The sequence below is a fragment of the Amblyomma maculatum genome, chromosome 3, assembly GCF_055883805.1.
Source record: "Amblyomma maculatum isolate TAMU_Amacu chromosome 3, ASM5588380v1, whole genome shotgun sequence".
Classification (NCBI taxonomy): domain Eukaryota; kingdom Metazoa; phylum Arthropoda; class Arachnida; order Ixodida; family Ixodidae; genus Amblyomma; species Amblyomma maculatum.
The window spans coordinates 108,888,440-108,905,871 of record NC_139346.1 but is presented as its reverse complement, the minus strand read 5'-3'; the positions used below and the strand labels follow the sequence as shown (position 1 = coordinate 108,905,871).

Here is a 17,432-nt window from a genome sequence, read left to right as displayed (position 1 = left end):
TGAGACTGGTGGTAGATTCTTTATCAGCCACATCGGACACACACTAGCGCTCCCGGGCGATTTCCGCAACATTCCCATACGGTGCGAAGCAACACGCAGGTCCTCATCCGGCACGTTGTGAAGAAACCAGTGAAGCTTGAGGCGTACATCCTGGTTTTCCGGGTGTATTACAAGGCAGCGGCTTTCCTTTACACGCAGCTCTACGATGCCGGTAATTTTCTTCAATGCGGCGGCATCTTTCACTGTGACGGCCCAGACGTGGCTCGTCCGATACTCTCCCTGGGCGACAACATCGGGAAGCAGTTAATGTTGAGCCATGGCGTCATGAAAATCTACCCTGCTTGATCACGATTCAAAGCTCGCATCCCCTTCATTTCCGATACTCTTCAATGTTACACTGTGATGGAAGTAACTACTACAAGCACGGAAGACGTCACGGACCTAAAGGTCTTCCATATATTGGGTGAGCCCAAGAAGCTTGAGTTTCACAATCAGGGTTAATACCAAGATACCAACGGACTTTCATCTGTAGCTCTTCGGAGCTCACGAGCTTAGCTTTGACCAGCGCTGTCTTGCATGTCACGATCCACACATAGGACACCTGCAAATGTCCGATGGAACAAACATCCCTGAGCTCTATGACGCTATGTAAGGCATCTCGAAAGTCCTAGGCACGGTACGGACTGCCGCCGAGGTCGTCATGCAAAAACAAACGTATTTGAAAACCAGCTTACCGGCAGGCAGACGGGGATGGGCGGTACAGTAAGTATTACTGGCGACAGACACGCAACAGTACCTAGGCCGAGGGCCGAGGTACTGTTGCCGCTTCCACCGTGTTGTCGTCTGGTGCACACAACTACCCAGCGAGCATTATATGCGAACGGCCAGGGGGCCCTCGTTGCAAAGGTCTCTACTTTGAGCGTTTTTGCTATTTCCGGCTCAGTGTTTTACTTCCGCACTTGCTAACTGAACAAGAAGCAAAATTGACCTTTGATACAGGCCTTGTACGAAAATGCAGGACATAGCAGCGCGGCCTTGCGGCTTGCGTTATTAAGACAAACGCACGAGCTGCCGATCAACAGGAGCCCTAACTACACACTTCTGACTCGAACCGGCGTCACACCTGATTGCAGAAATAAAGCGGCTTCCTCCCCTTCTGGTTTGGTTTCGGTTATGTGATTTAACGCCCAAAAGTGACTCAGGCGTCTTCTGTGCTGTGCAATGTCAGTGCACGTTAAAGATCCCCATGTGGTCTAAATTACTCCGTAGCCCCTAAACTACGACTCCCATTTCTCTCTTTCCACTTTCCCTCCCACCTACCTCCCTTCCCTTACGGCGCGCTTCCGGTGTTCACAGAAACAAGTGTGGCAGATACTGCGCCTTTACCTTGTAGTGAACCATTATTATTATTATTATTATAGTTATTATGAGAGATACGGTAGTGGAAGGGCTTCGGAAATTTCGACCATCTGGGGTTCTTTAACGTGCACTGACACTGCACAGTACACGGGCGCCTTGCTTTTGGCCTCCATCGAAAAGACTCGGTCCTACGTCTCAGGGCAGAGAAGTCGAGTGCCCTTAACGCTGGGCCACCGCGGTAGACATCCTTCGCTTCTGCTGACAGTAAAATTCGATGCAGCTGCGGTACCTGGCTTCGCGGTCTTTTCGACTGTGTGTGTTTTCCCATTTTGATCCCCCTGTTTTGATTGCTACTGCCGGCGCCAGCTTCATTCATCATCCACGAAAGGTGCGTTTCATTTTAGCAAATATGTTGCAATGGGCAAGCCTTTAGTCACGAGGTCGTGACAGGGTCGTTAAGTTCTCTGCGCAGCCGCTACCATAGTGACTAGATGGATAATATAAGTAAACGAAGCTTTGTAGACAGGACAACAAACAGCAATAAATGTGCAGAGAGGGACGGAAGAAAGGGAAGGCATGGCCGGTTAACGAGAAGAGATGCGGAAGCTGCTCGAGCACACGTCTTCACGGCTCCCCAAACAAAGCGACTCATTAACCTCGTCGAGGAAGGCTTCATATGTCCACGAGCTGCCAAACACTGGACTCGCTCGCTCCATTTCGTCCAGCAGCGATGGTGCGGTAGTGCCATCTGCCCGAACTAGAGCTGAGTGAGGAGCGCGCGGTTGCGCAGAGCCAGGGTGGCGGCTGCGATCGCAGCTTGAGTGACAGGTGTCGCTTGAGTAGTGATTTGCGCCCCAGACAAAGACGTCGACTCCTAAGCTGCGAACAAAGGGGAAGGCTCGCAGGTCCGCTTGCTGCCGTGCTCGCGAAAGCTTTAAGCTCTGAGGGCCACAGCTGTTGGCTGCAGCTCAGTCACGAATTCCGCCGCTCCTGCTCGAGTGGCCGGGCCAGGCTACGTGCAACTGCTTAGGATGCCGACTCGCCTCGGCCGGGGATGGCGCCGAAAAAGGTATGCAGTAGCATGATGCGGAAATGGTGCTGAACTTTTTCACGCTAAGCTACCAGAAAAGAACGCCTGAAACCGGGCTGGTGGTTTGTATGATCGCGCCGCCTAAGATCGTGTAATGCAGCTAAGCAAAAACGGTAATACAGACCGGATAATAAGACTCTAAACGTCGAAATGTAAATAGATCTGGTTACAGCCGCAGTTACACAAATTCAGTAATAGTCTAAAAGTCGTTAAATTGTTAGCCGTTTTGATTTAGATAAACTCTTTCAACGGCGCCGATGTATCTAAACAGGTCCCTAGTAGAGGCTTATAATAGCTTTAAAATACAGTTTTGTACAACATGCATTGGGTGTACAAGGCGGTAAACCAATTACTTCATTGCTATTTGTGAGATAGCTTTATAATAAATAGCTGATCGATGTTGTTCATGGGTCTTGGCTGTGGGTGCTGCGTTATCGTAGATATACTCTCTGTAGTGCTCCGGCAATATCAACCCTGAGGTAAACAAACCTGACGAAGCTTAAAAAGCTGCTTGTGTTTAGGTATCTCAGCGGTGTCCTCAAGACTGATTAGATGGTCATTTTATTCTTGATTTTAAAGGTTCTTGTGCCTTGGTATATTGAGGTCGGAGTGTGGCGATGAGCGACATCCAACGACATTTTGACGTTGTTTATACATCCGTCGGGGATCAGCAATTGTTCGGGAGAAGCTGGACCTTTTTTTTTCTATTTGTACTTCTTTCCTCCGTCAGGAACTCAGCCAGTGCCAACATCTACAGCCCTGTGACCTCTCAGGGCGCCATATAACCATTTTCTTCTTGGAGAAGTATGTCATTAGCAGATTGAGAAAGGGGGAGAGTGCGCAATTCACCTATTCCGCGCATATATGTTTTAAAAGATAGCACCAACAATTTATAAAAATTGCAAAATGACCCACTGCCGCATATCTTAACACGTCATAAACGAAGAATGGAGCTGTTAGCGTTATATGTTTAAATTTGGCAGTGTGTGGTAATACATGCGAGCAAAGAATAATAGGCTGCAATGGGGCTTTAGCCTAGAATGGCGTTGCTGATGATGTTCTAATGAAAATAGACTGTGTGCAATTCTTTAAAATGCTTCGGATCGACATGTGAACGTAGAGCATGAATTTATTTCAAGGATACAAATGTCTCTGTGTGGGGTTGTGTTTTCGCTTGAAATGTTGTGAACTTTTGACTCATTTAATGAGTAAAAGGGACTTTTCTCTCAGTGTTCCAGCTAACTTTTAATGCTAAATTAGCCCCTGGATATGGGTCGAATAACGCTGTGAGTATTCCAGTGTGAACAAAAAAAAAAAACATTTAAAAATGCAGCGGATTGTAGCCTGCCAAGTGGGAAGAGGCAAAAAGCACATTGAACCTACCGGTGATCAAGAACTGAAAGATTCGTCAGATCCACGGTCAGATGTGACTTGTCCTCAGATGCATTATACCGTAAATTGTATGAAACGTGGGGGCGTACTTTCTACAGTCGTGGTTATATAACACAGATTAAGACCAAGCTATGATCGCTGCCCCATGTATGCGATTCAAGAGCTTGGGGGCTAGGCCTAACCACCATGCAAAATCAGGTGAATACGCGCCAATACGTCAGCCAGCACGTGATTATCTTTCGTGTGATTAAAGCGATGAAAAGGTGCAGAATCATTTCATGAATCTGTCGAGACTACTTATCCTGACATCTCAGTGAACTGCTGGAATTCTCCAAGGAGATACACTTCCCTCTCCTCAGAGGCTAATTGGACATTCCTGTCCGATAAGTACGCCCGTTGAACAAGCGTGGATCAACACACACGTATACAAAGAGAGCCAGTGAGCCCATTTTACCACTCCAACAGAATTGTCGGTGACAACTAAGAAAAACAAGGAGTGTAGGGCTCTGGCTCCACCATGATTCCAATGTTGTCACGGCACGTATACTATAGTTGTTTTTACTACAACTTGCATATAATCAGATTGCGGTACAGTTTCCTTTATCGCTTTACTTCATTTTGTGATACTGAACACACATATCGCATTTATTACTTATAGTCAATGTACTGCAGTGGACGTATTCCGAGTTGTGTGGTAACGCGAAAGTGTTTAGGACAGCGAAGGTTGTAAAGAAGCTGCAACTCCACGTCCTCTATATTTTTATAAATGTTGCATAGGGTCCATCCGCAAGAATTTTAGAATTTTGAACAATTCCACGCATTCACCTTTCGGCACTTAAAATTCTCTGAGAGCCAAAACACAAAGAGCAGAAATCAAATCCGCGCAATAACGATTTACATCATGCATGAAATGAGAGTCCCACAGCAGCCTGATAATAAGAAAACGAAAGTCTTCTTGAAACATTTATATGGTTCCCACAGTCATTGTCATTTCACACAAACACACACACACACACACGCACACACACACGCGCGCACACACACACACAGAGCAAAATAGACAAAATTAATTTTTCAGTGCGGACAGTTATCTTGTCGGGTTTCCTGGGCACCTCCAAGCGGCCAGCAGTCGGGAACCTCTCGCTCTCTTATCGAGACCGAAGGCTGGATGTCCGGATCCGGGCTGGCAAGCACAGCTCCCTATTGTTCAAGCTAGATAGGAGGGGCTAGATCTACTGGAGGCGGATACTCTGTGAAATACCAGATTGTGTTGTCTTAATGGCATGCTCGTCGCACAGTTCACAGCACGGGCTAACTAGATCGGCAAAGATATTGACGTCTGTCGGCGACCTGCTGTACTCTTGTCTAGGCACGAGACTGGACGTATACGGTGCAAGGCTTGTGCAAACCGAAGCTGACTTGCGGACAGCAAGGGTTTGGGTGGGGATACGAATTGTGACACTTCGGCAGCGCAGAATGAACAAAAAAAGGTGTCCCGAGGAAAGCACGACCAGAAAATGACGCGTAGTTCCGATTGCGTGCTCGTCACCTTTCATTCGTCGCTGCCGTTTACGTTGTATGTGTACTGCAACTTTGACAAAAGTGTTGAGGGCGTCAGAGAACATACATGATATTGTGCTACTGGGGTGCAGAAAAACAACTGCACTTCCGGCCACCATTTCTATGCGAGTGTCGTTTTCCGTGCCAATTTTTACTTTTTTTGTCTGATGTCACCGCTCACGTTCAATAGATTGTATGGCAGCAACATGTAGCAGCATTCCCATACTGCAGCAACTCGTTGCGGCGCTGCCATTCCACCAAGTCTCCCGGTTTCCTCATCTCGAGACCTTCATGACTTAGCTGACCGTCCGTTGCTTTACGTTCCTCTCCACCCTTGCGTATTTTTTTCTCACGGCGCAAAAGCCTACAAGCCCGCTTTGGTTCTTTCCAATCAAGCAGGGTTCTTTCAAATGAAAGGACAAAACGCCTCTGTTTAACTTGCCGGCCGTCCTGCTTTCATTTTTTTTATGCGAAGCATATTAACGTAGGTTTCGGGCCTTCGCGCGACGCCCGGCGGTGGCCATCATTGACCCTGAAGGGGGGTCACGTGACATGACGTCACGTGATGACGTCACACCGGCTGCAGATGGGGCCTCATATCGCGCCGTCGGTTGCCTCCCGGCGGTGGCCACCATTGACCTTGAAGTGAGATCACATGATTTGACGTCACGTGATGACGTCACACCGGCTGCAGATGGGGCCTCATATCGCGCCGTCGGACGTCGCCCGGCGGAGGTCTCCACGCTTCGGTTCGCGCCGTCGCGTGCAAGGCGGCGGCGGCGCCACCATGGCTGCATCACGTGATATGTGACGTCACGCCAGGGATGAAGCGGCGCGCTCCCGCCGTCGCGTCAGTCTCTGTGCCCGCAACCGCGCCAGCGTCTTTGCGTCGGGCGTGTATGCGGTCAAGATGCCTACGACGATTAACCTAAAACCAGGTCTCCGTTACTTAGCCCCATCCATACTGAGGCAGCTGCTTAACATGCTTCGCATCCACTGGGCTTAACCTTGATAAGCCTCCAATTTCTTTTTACGAGCTGCTGTCGATATTAATGCCACAACCAAATACATGGGTACCAGTGGATCCTTACCTTGTCTCTTGTTCAGAAAGCGAGTTTTGGTATTTTTGAGGATGCAATGTAGAGGTATAAACAGCTACGCCCGAGGTATAAACCTAACTTATGGAGGCGAATTGAAGAGGCGTATGTGTACTGTGCGATATCAGTTGTTGCTGTTGTTGTGGCTGTAGGAAGAAGGAAAAGAAAATGCACGGGCCTGCTACTGGCTGTGTAGCTGAGCCACCTCCGCTAGATTGTGCAGACAGAAGAGAAAACAGAGAAGAAGGAAAAGGCAGAGGAAAAGAGAGACGCGCGCCGCAACAACAGCCCTCGTTCACCACTGAAGCGGTAGCGGGTGCAATGACGGCCTACAAAAGATAAAAATTTGGTGGCAGCCCCCGCCGCAAGTGGCGGTGACCTACCTGCCCCAGCCCCATCAGGGGAGATGCGATGTAAGTGCACGTCAGGCCACCATGTGGTCTGAATTACTCCGCAATCTCCTACACATTCCCCTCCCTTAAATCTACTCAATAATGTTTTAGAGCGCAGCTCTTTGGCGTCCGTTCCTGGGTTTCGCGTCGGCGTCGTCGTCGGCCTCGTAACCAGCTCCGCCCCCTTTCATCCCCCCAGCGCTAGCAGCGACCGACTGATACCGCTGGATGCCGCTGACGCCGCTAGAGAGTCAAGATAACGTGACTGCATAGAACACCGTCGCCGCCATGCAGATAGAGGAGGGGAGGGTCCCCCCCCCCTGTTCGTGTGTGGCGGATAGGGTGCTCTTCAGTTGCCGACGCGCCGGTTATTTCACGTAGGCCCCGGCACGTCGACGAATGCGTGACCACCTTCCCACGGCTAGACCTGGTTCTTGGCGGTGCGGAAGCGAGGGTATCATATTGTTTGCGTCGGCATCGGCGGCGTTGTCCCTGAAACCAACTCCGCAGCTGGGGTTGACTCACTATCGGCGTCAGTAGCATCAGTCAGTCGCTGCTATCTCTTCCCTCCTCCCTTTATCGCGTTGTCCGCTTGCTGCGCGCGCTTCTGCCCCCATCGTTTGCCGCTGGGTGTACACGCCGCCCCCCTCCCCCCTCTTCCTGCGAGTCTTCGGTTGTCAAAGCGCCGGCTCGAACTTAATTCCTTTCTTCGCTCCTCCTCCAATGCAACCCCTGTGCGGTGGCAATCAGCCAGATCGGTGGCGGCGGATTTGCCTTAATCTATCGAAAAGGTGAAACAGCTTATTTGCTGCGCTCAAATTTCGCATTAGGAAGTAACGTAACCGTCGGTAATTTTTTTTTTCACTCACTCACTCCACTGCGGCACTGCTCTCTCTCCTACCGCTTTCACTCCCACCTTCCTCTCTTTCCTTACGACAAGCCTCAGCTGCCTACAGAACAGGTGTGACAGATACTGCGCCTTTCCTGTGAACCAGTTATTATTAAAAATTATGCCCCGTCGCGGTGGCACTGTGAAGGAGATACCTGACTACTGTTCCGGAGCATCTGGACTCAACCCTACCACCGGCGGCTGCGTTTCAATGGAGGCGAAACGGAGAGGCATCCCTGGGTAGTGCAATGTCTGTGCACGTTAAAGATATTACATTGCGGCCGAAATTACTCTGCAACCCTCCACTACGGCTCCTCTCTCTTTCTGCCTTCACTCCCACCTTCCTGCCTTCCCTTAGGGCGCTTCACGTGTCCGCAGGCCCCGCCGGGGTGGTGCAATGGTAAGACGACCGACTACTGTGCCGCAGTACCCGGGTTCGGACCCGACCTCGGCGGCTGTGTTTCGATGGAGGCGAAACGAAGTGGCGTCCGTGTGCTGTGCGATTTCAGCGCACGTTAAAGAACCCAGGTGGCCGAAATTACTCCTTAGCCCTCCACTACGGCTCCTCATTCTCTCTTTCCACTTTCACTCCGACTTTCCTCCCTTCTTTATGGTGCGGTTGAGGTGTCCACAGAAAGCAAGTGAGACAGTTATCGCACCTTTCCCTTCCTATAAATCAATCACGTGTCCGCAGAGCAAGTTTGACATATTGTACCTTTCCTTTCCTGTGTACCAAATAGTAATAATAATAATTATTATTGTTATTACGTGAGTGGGGTTATTGTATGGTTATTGATTACAGTGATGTATTCTTCTGCAAAGTATTGATGAATATAATTAGGCAACAGCCTAAAGTGGACATTTATTTTCCTCTTGTTATTCGTGGGATCTCAGTAGACCCTCTTTTATGTTGACGTAATCGAGGCAGTGTTGGCGAAGTCAGCCACAGCGTTCTTGCGATTTCGTTTCTGCAGTGACGTTTAAACTTCTTTCACGCAAAGAATAACAAATATTTGCCGCTGCCAGTTAGTTAGAAAATGCACAAGAAAAATGCATCAAGTTTTCTGAGCCAAGAAATTTTGCTGCGTCAACGTTTAATCGGCAACTACAGATTTCTGCAGGCTTTGAAGTGTACCGTAAATCGATAATTTCGCCAGAGAGGTTTCGATCGCCATCTTTCATTACCCCTTATGACTTGAGATTTGGGCGGGTTGGATATAGTTCATTTTGGAACTACTGTGCCAAAATCTAGGACGAAGACGAGTTGACACATGAACTCGTCTTCGTCCTCGTCCGTGCGCGCTGACTATTTCCAAAATGAACTTAAGACTTGTTCCCCATAAAGGCTGACAGAAGGTGTTCTGCGGCTATCTGCTGCATACCTCTCTCTTACAGGCAATTCCATAGCACGCTGTTCTCGTTCGGCTCACATCACCCGTGCATACTTATGATTGACCTTAGTGTTTCTGGCCAAATATTGACCTTATGAGTGCTTCAGAAGTTATTCATGCGAAACGCTGCATTTTGCGTGCGTAGACAAAGAATATGGATCGAGGACGTCACTCAGCTTTGTTTGGCGAGGCTTAGCTTACGGTTTTGAAGTGTTAAAAGCTCAAAACAATGACAATATGTTTGTGTAAAGATCCAAGAAACGAAATCTCAGCAAAATCGCAGCCATATATGGCTAAACTTTATACGGCATGCATCCTGCAATCTTTCAAACGGTACTGGCGAACCAGCGATCACGCTGCCTGTAAGCTGAAATGAACAACCACGAAGTCAGAGGGTCATATAAATATATATATATATATATATATATATATATATATATATATATATATATATATATATATATATATATATATATATATATATATATATATATATATATATATATATATATTATGAAGGAAAGAAGCCAACAGTCGGCGAGGCCAAGGAAAGCTTGGGGATGGTACTGTACGTTATTTTTTTTTTTAATGTTTACTTGGATAATTACAGAGATTAGTAATGTAATCTGTTTAGGGGAATGATAATTAAACACAAAGTAGAAGAAAAACAACGTGCCGATGGTGGGAACCGAACCCACGACCTCCGAATAACGCGTCCGGTGCTCTTCCAACTGAGCTACATCGGCCGTTGTCCCCCCTGCTACTTTCTTGGGTATTTATGTTGTCTGTATACGAACCTTGAGAGTGTTCACTAGCGCCACCCTCAGCCAAGGCGGCGGACGTGGAACGTCCTTTGTTACCGCCAGCGTCACGTAGAACGTGATCAAGAGCAAGGGCGAAAGCTGTGCTAGAACCCTCTTACGCTACCTATGGCTTCAAGAATGCCAGAACCGAGACCCCCGTAAGCTACAAGCAGATCAATTAAGGGGAAATGAGGGTGCTCGTTATAACGAGCACCCTCATTTCCCCTTAATTGATCTGCTTATATATATATATATATATATATATATATATATATATATATATATATATATATATATATATATATATATATATATATATATATATATAATAAACATACGTAAATTATAATAGAACTCCTTAGGGAGTCTTCCATTTGGTGTAGTATTCCAGAGGATGCAACTTCATAACGTATTTAACAGTACCATCTTTAGTGTGATTATACTTTGTGTGCCAATAAGGTACATTTTAAGCTTCTATACCTAGTAGGGCGCCTTTTAATATCAAGTATATAAGCACGGATCTCTATAGGCGAATTGAAAAATCAAGAAGGAGCTGGTGGGTTACACAAATATTCTTCGATCAAGTTCAAGCAGTCTATACCACTTGAGTCAAAAGGAGGAAGAATAGTCCCCAGTGGCGAAACCTAATACAGGCACCCTCGTGTTATCTAATGGCAAACCACTGCCTGCTTAATACAGTTTCCACTGGTCAATGTGCCACGGCTACAGTATTTAGACGACAAAAAAAGGCCCAGTCATTGCTAGAAATGTCAGGTTCTTGAGACCAATGTGCACCGGGAGAAAGCCAGTATTCAATTAGCGGGTAGTCTGTGGCTTGATATGCTTCTTATCGTGGATGTCGCACCGGTGGCTAGGGAACATTGGCGATCCCATCTTGCATCCGAATGCGTCAGCGAATTCCTGCGTGTTGATACAGGGCTGATTGCAGCGCACGTGGTTGGGAAGGTAAATGTTGTGCTCCGAAAACTCCTCTTTGGCTTGACAGAACATATAACAGCCTCCAGCAAAGAAAGCTTGGTCAGCAGAATAAGGGCCTGCTCCTATTTGCCGATCAGGCTTCTGCAAGGCGGAGTAAGCGAGGTACGCCGCCTCGACTCCTGCGTTGTCGGAAAATGTTTCGCTGATGGAGTTGTTTCCGGCTATCGCACTCCTGGTCATTTTGTTCGCCTGGATGATGAGGCATTCCCGCTGCCTCTCCAGCATCCTTGAAAAGTGACGCGAGTAGAAAACGTGCTTCTCTCCGCGAGGACTCACGTCCAAGAAATCCGGATCAAACGCGTGGGCGAGTTCGTGACCGATGACCTTGCCGATAGCTCCGTAGTTATACGTGTTTGGGCCTTCGGGGACCATAAATGGCGGCATCAATATGGTACCCGGTAAGAATATGATGTGGTATATAATGACATAATAGGCACCCACGGATATCCCGACGATCTCCCAGTCGTCTTTGCTGACTGTCACCAGATTGCCTGCTGAAGGCCGCAGGAAAGTCTTCTTGTGGGACACCACTGAGCGCAGGGCTACAACCAGCCAGTCTACAAAATTGAGCTCCGGGCTGTAATGGGGTACGTGCCGATAATAAGAGTCGACTTCGGACTCACTTCGAAATTTTGAAGCAGTACCGATTATCTGATGAATGGATCGAAGCCGCTTCACGATACCTTCTGCAGAGATAGGATCTAGCCAAGATGAATTATATGATAGTTCCAGCTGGTGCCTGATACGGTAGGCAACATTCCTTGCATAGTCGATTGCTTCATCGTCGAGGACGTCCTTGAGCTGCAGCTGAAGAAGTCCATAGGGCATAACAAGCTTTATGTACTGCGTGCACCGCTTGATGGCATTGGCAAATGTATATGCCCAGTGAGGGCGGCCAAACGGATTGTGACAGTAAAACATCCTGCTAGACGCAGCGTAGGAGAGGTACTTAATGACTTTCCACGCGATGTAGTTTTGCAGCTGAACGCTTCTGGTTCGGTACGCTCGTAACGAGTCTTCTAGCAAAAGAAGCACCTGATCGTCCTTGATGAGAATTTCGGTGTCCACACTAATGGCGGAATCCATGGGAATATTTTCGTTAATATCATCAACCCACCAATGTGCCTTCACTATAGCATCAAGGCCGGCATGCTTAGAAAAAATTGCCTCGATATTTTGGAACTTGGAGTAGTGTGGCACCGCTTCGTCTGTCGAGTGGATTTCTCTGATAGCTCTAACATCCATCTCCACTTCGAAAAGCATCTTTGCAAATTTTGGGACGTCTTCAAACGCCGGGTCATACGCATGAAGACAAGCCGCCATGAATTCCACGTCGGTAACGTACCTGTGCATTGTTTCGGCGTATTTGAACTCGAAACCGAACCGATTGTCTGTTTTCAAGTATGGCATCAGCTTGAGCTGGAAGAATACACCGAGGAGGTCTCGCAGGGTCAGCGCGACCAGAATTCGGAACACGTCGCGGGTAGAACGACTCCTCTCAACTGGAAAGCGTAATCCGTGACGATCCAGTATGTCGCGAATTGTGCTGGTGTGGTCGACCCCGTCTTCCCCCACTCTCACGCAGGCATAGAGAGCGGCGCCTACCTTGTCAGCTGCGCTGTCCGAGTTAGTCGAGGCTCTGTCGATGTTCTTGAACAACATCATAAGCAGCCGGCTGGTGAGGACTTCAAACTGGTCTGGCTGGTCAGGATACATGCTCGTCCATTGGCCGCAAACGTGCGCGAACATGTTGTCACATGGGTCGACTTCCACGCTCCGGCTGCGCTCCAGCTCGATATCAAGGTTGAAGCACTCAATCGGGAGGTCGCAGTGTTGGAAGTATGCGTTTGCGGCAGATTCGATTAGGAGCAGAAGCATGAAGACACCTGCCGTGCACGCTGCCATGTACACGCAATACTCTAAGTTGTCTTTGTCGCTGTGAGGGAAAATACCCAGGAAAAGGCTCTGCTCTTCTTCACCCTCGTCTTGTAATTCGGTGACCACATCAGTCGCATACTGCTCTCGGTATTTGGCGCCTGGCCGCGAAACCCGCGGCATGTTGCCATCAAGAGGCGACAAAGGCATCTGACCGCGGGCCCAGGATGGAGGCATTGGCATTCGCAGGTGACCTGCACTAGCAGTGAGCTCATCAGTGAACAGCGCCTCTTGTTTGGCGGCCGCCCCACGTTGGGCCCTACGGGCTGGAGAGACGTACAGTGGACGTGTCCGCGGATCCATGGAAAGAAGAGGCACGAGGACATTCGGTCCGCCTGGTGCTTATCCGGCAGCGTTCAGCCGCTGTACGCTTTCTTCGGTGGCCAGGCTTTGTGCTGCGGTCGGCTCCGGAGTATACCACAGACCCAAACGAGAAGAAACGATCTCGTTTTCTGAGAAACGTTTCGTGATGCCTGCTTCTTGATAGAAAGTTGTTCTTCTTCTTCGCGAACAGAACGCGCTTTCAGCACGAGATCTGACATCGGGAAAAATTCTTGCTTTTGTAGCTTGGGGTTCGTAACAGGAATTAAAAAAAAAGGTTCATGCTTACCAGTCACAGTACGACCCGTCACTGAAGCCCAACCTTTAAATAAGTTTTTAATGTATGTATAAGTGGAATTGTGTAAAGTGCTTTGCTTTCACAGCTTAAGTTCTTTGAATAGCTGACTTTTATGTGAACCAGTTGGCACCGTTTATGGCTTTTGGATACTGAACGAGGGTGAGTTTCGATATCAGAACTGTGCTTAAATTTTCTTGTTCTTTACATTTACCCTTCATAATGATGCAGTTCACAAAATACTTTGTTGTGGTTAACCCTAGTTGAGTTGCGATAGCATCGGCGGAAGCTTCTTCTGCCTGCTATATTACTCCCCTATCACGACCTATCAGTGTAAGGTGCTTCATTATTGTGGAGACTTAAGCTTATCCTTTACGGGTATGAGAGAACGTAAGTTACCAGTCTTTTTCTTCTTCTCCTCCTCCTCCTCCTCGGCTGTTCAAAATAAAGCGTGGCTCCGCCGGGACCAGGCGATGACTCGAAACTTGGAGCAGTATTGCTGTCGCAATAAAAGCGTCCATCAACAGCTGCATCAATATCGTTCAAGTCATTTTGTTTTCTCAATTTCGCATTTGATTTATGCGTTGTTCGCATAAACAAACATTCGAAAATAGCAGAGTTGCCAAAATATGTTTGGATATTAGGCGTGTTTACGAGCCGGGACATTCTCTATAGGGGCAATGGTGACACGTCACTGAATGGTCACAGTTGCACTCACTGCTCACCACGGCTGTTCGTAAGAGGTTCAGAATGCAGACGATGGCGTCCTTGTTAAGTTAATAGCTTCCACGGATATTTAAGTCTTTGATATGTAATAAACTATCTCGCGTCTGAGTTTACTGGCCACGTCTATACTTTGTAACGGCATTTGTTTTTATTTCACGATTCTGATTGCTGCCAAGAGCTCTAGCGATATTACCCACCCGCAAAATTAGACCTAATGCTCTCGCTAATTAACACACACAAATAGCGTGAGTTATCAGATCATATGGTGCCCTCTAAAGTTTCATACACGATGCGCTGTGTTTTGGGATCGCACATACCGTTTCCTGTTGAAGGTGACTGCTGCAGTCGCTGAAGTTACATGGTAGCGAAAGAGAAAGGCTATGAAACTGGCTCCAAAAGCACATAGATGGAGATGTATCATTTCTTAATAAAGTCGGTATTGCTATCAATTTACAGTATGTGCTAGCAAATAGCAGACACCATCATTGTTAATTCACTCGTTCTTGGGCTTCATGATCTGAACATACGGGTGGACGTCGAAACTGAATAGATAATAGGGTTATTTTCATGTAAAAAAGTCAGCTGTTTGACTTATAGCGATTTGAACAGTCAAGACAGGACAGTATCAATGACCTCAGTCGAGCTGGAAGCCAGCATCGCCAATCGCTGTGTTCTCCCTAAGGTTCTTCAGCCAAGATTGGTCGGGCATACTGAGTATCACGGCCTACATTGGACGCACCTAGTGAGGAATTTTCTTACTACTTATAGCCTGTAAAAAAAATTTATTGCGTTGCTTTTATAATTACCGCTGCGAGCTGATAGGACATTCCACTAATCAGTCGTGGTCGGCTTTCAGCCATAAGGTGAAAGCAACGATGCCAGGGAGGAATTTGGTGGCTGCATGCATCCTCACGCGAGGTAGGAAAACGAACAATAAGCAGCGCAGATCTGTTAGCACCTTTTTTTCTTCCTGCTTAGTAAACAAAATGCTGCGCCAGGCTTCGTGTTACAACTTCGCACCTGCCATTAATTTATTGCTGTAATTTATTTTATTTGTTTATTTGAGTAATACGCCTATCCTTTGAATAAACTTCCTTGGCAGGAGTAGGGTATAACGAGAGAAGGAAGATGGCTACACAATATGAAAGCGCACTGAGCAAAGGACAAGGGGGAGCCTCGGTTCGCAAGCCGAGCCAACGTTTCGACTAGCGGACATGCGAAGACGAAGGCCTAGCGAAGACAAGTGCACTTGTCGAAACGTTGGCTCCGCTTGAGAACTGAAACTCCCCCTCGGCCCTTGCTCAGTACTCTTTTATATTGGCGGTAGCATGTATTACATAAAATGTTCCTTGAATGAAAAAGCTAACAGGGCAACGATGTAGAAGGAAATGAAATAAAATAGCGCCAATAAAGAGCGAACGTAAAGACATAGTATAAATAATCAACAATACAAAGTGTGCTGCGCCGCGTACAGAGTGAGCCCGCGTACAGGAGTGGCATACCTAATGCGCATAATTAGGATGGGATTGTGATACAACACAGGCGCGGAAGGGCGTGCAGTGATAGTCAGTGTCACTACGCGGAGCGCCATATTAAGAAACATCAATGTGGACGTACGTGCGCGTGAGAAGCAAACGCAGAAATCAGTGGGGTTGTCCACGCAAGGTAAGTAATGGTAGATAGGGTAAATAATGATGGACAAGGTAGACTAGTAAAATCTTCGGGACCAATACATACCAAAATGATAGGCTCTCAGAAGCATCCTGCAAGGCACCAAACTAGGCACTTCTCTTAGAATTTTTATGTGGGTAAATCAGCGGTGGTCCTTACTACGAAAAAAAAACCACAAGACAGAACTGTGCGCAACGTGCAACAGGCATTACGTTCACAGACAGGTCCAAGTAAAGCAACATGCACGAGCAACTCCAAAACTAGCAAATTCAAAATGCATCTTCTATTATGCCAGCCAGCATTCACCTAAGACCAAGCGGCAGCTACGCGGATGACTCGCCATTTCAGTGTCTGGACAGCGGCTTTTGCGTCACTATCTTTTTGGTAGCCCCCAAATATTGACAATAACAAGCGCATTTTCGCGTGATTAGGATAATAGCCATTTTGCATCAGAACTGTCGCCAGTTGAACGATCGCTTGTTGTCGAACGAATCCGTCTGCTGACCAGGCAGTCTTGATTGCGCAGGAAGCCGACGGGGATAGTCGCAGAGCTTATACATGGCATTAGAAGTATTGCAGGGTGTTCGTACAGCCGACACTATGCTGGTGAACGCTTTGAACGTTACAATATATGCAAAGGAATATACTGTTTATTATTTACTTTTAAAAATTCTACTGACTTCGTTATTCATTTTCGAAAGTAAATTCTGTTAATCGTTTTTGTTAGTATTGTTTTCGACGTACGTTGTAGTGACTTTTAGCGGATTCCATCCGGCCGCCCGGTGTAATTTGAAGTCACTCCAGCTTCTCTGGGCCCTATTACCAGCACGAGCTGTTATCAATGCCCTTAAACGCCTAAGGCACCATTTTGAACTATGCTTGGAAAATAAATAGTTATCGTTATAAAAACCTAGCGCAAAAAATATTATACCCGCAGAATAAAGCGGTAGCAAAAGTTGCCTTTTAAAAACCCAGTTAGCATATTGTCTCAAGGGTGTCATGCGTGGTTTCAAAGTAGACCGCATGGGGTCCGAGCGTTGGTACCGACCGCACAACTGCCGCGCAGATGTGGTCATTGCCGAAACATGGTAGTTTATTTCGATGCACTTATGTGCGTTCGCACGATCGTGCTAGATACAATGGTAAACCTCCTCAACTAACTTACCGCATTAAAATTTTTTGGGGTCCTTCCAACCCCCTGGCAGCGATAAGGTGAAAGCCTTTGGGGAGAAAGAGGAGACAAAACCTTTCTTTCACGAAGCATTTGAGGCACATAATCCTCCTTTGTTTCCGCACGACTCCACTCGCGATCTAAACGTTCATGTGATGTTCGTCCGTGACGGACGCGGCCCGAGTGACGACGATCATCTGCCTGGCCGTGGCCGCTGACTGCAGTGAGGTCTCCCAGCCCTCCTAGGTTCGGTGAGGCAGCGGCCCGTAGGGGGAGGAGACGCCGGGCAGGATAAAAGAATGTGGGTAAGGGTGGCCCTGGGATGGGAGCACAAAGTACAT

At 47.6% G+C, this 17,432-nt stretch overlaps 1 protein-coding gene across 1 annotated transcript; it reads right to left on the bottom strand.

Annotated features, from left to right (window-relative positions):
- Positions 1 to 10,789: 10,789 nt before the first annotated feature.
- On the bottom strand, positions 10,790 to 12,721 carry LOC146195536 (endothelin-converting enzyme homolog). The gene has a single exon (XM_084596828.1). The coding sequence runs from the start codon at positions 12,719 to 12,721 to the stop codon at positions 10,790 to 10,792; it is 1,932 nt and encodes a 643-aa protein (XP_084452954.1).
- Between the last annotated feature and the right edge of the window lie 4,711 nt (positions 12,722 to 17,432).

Bases quoted from the DNA above. Each gene is read 5' to 3' on its own strand.
- LOC146195536 (XM_084596828.1), bottom strand. From the start codon at position 12,721: ATGTTCGCGCACGTTTGCGGCCAATGGACGAGCATGTATCCTGACCAG.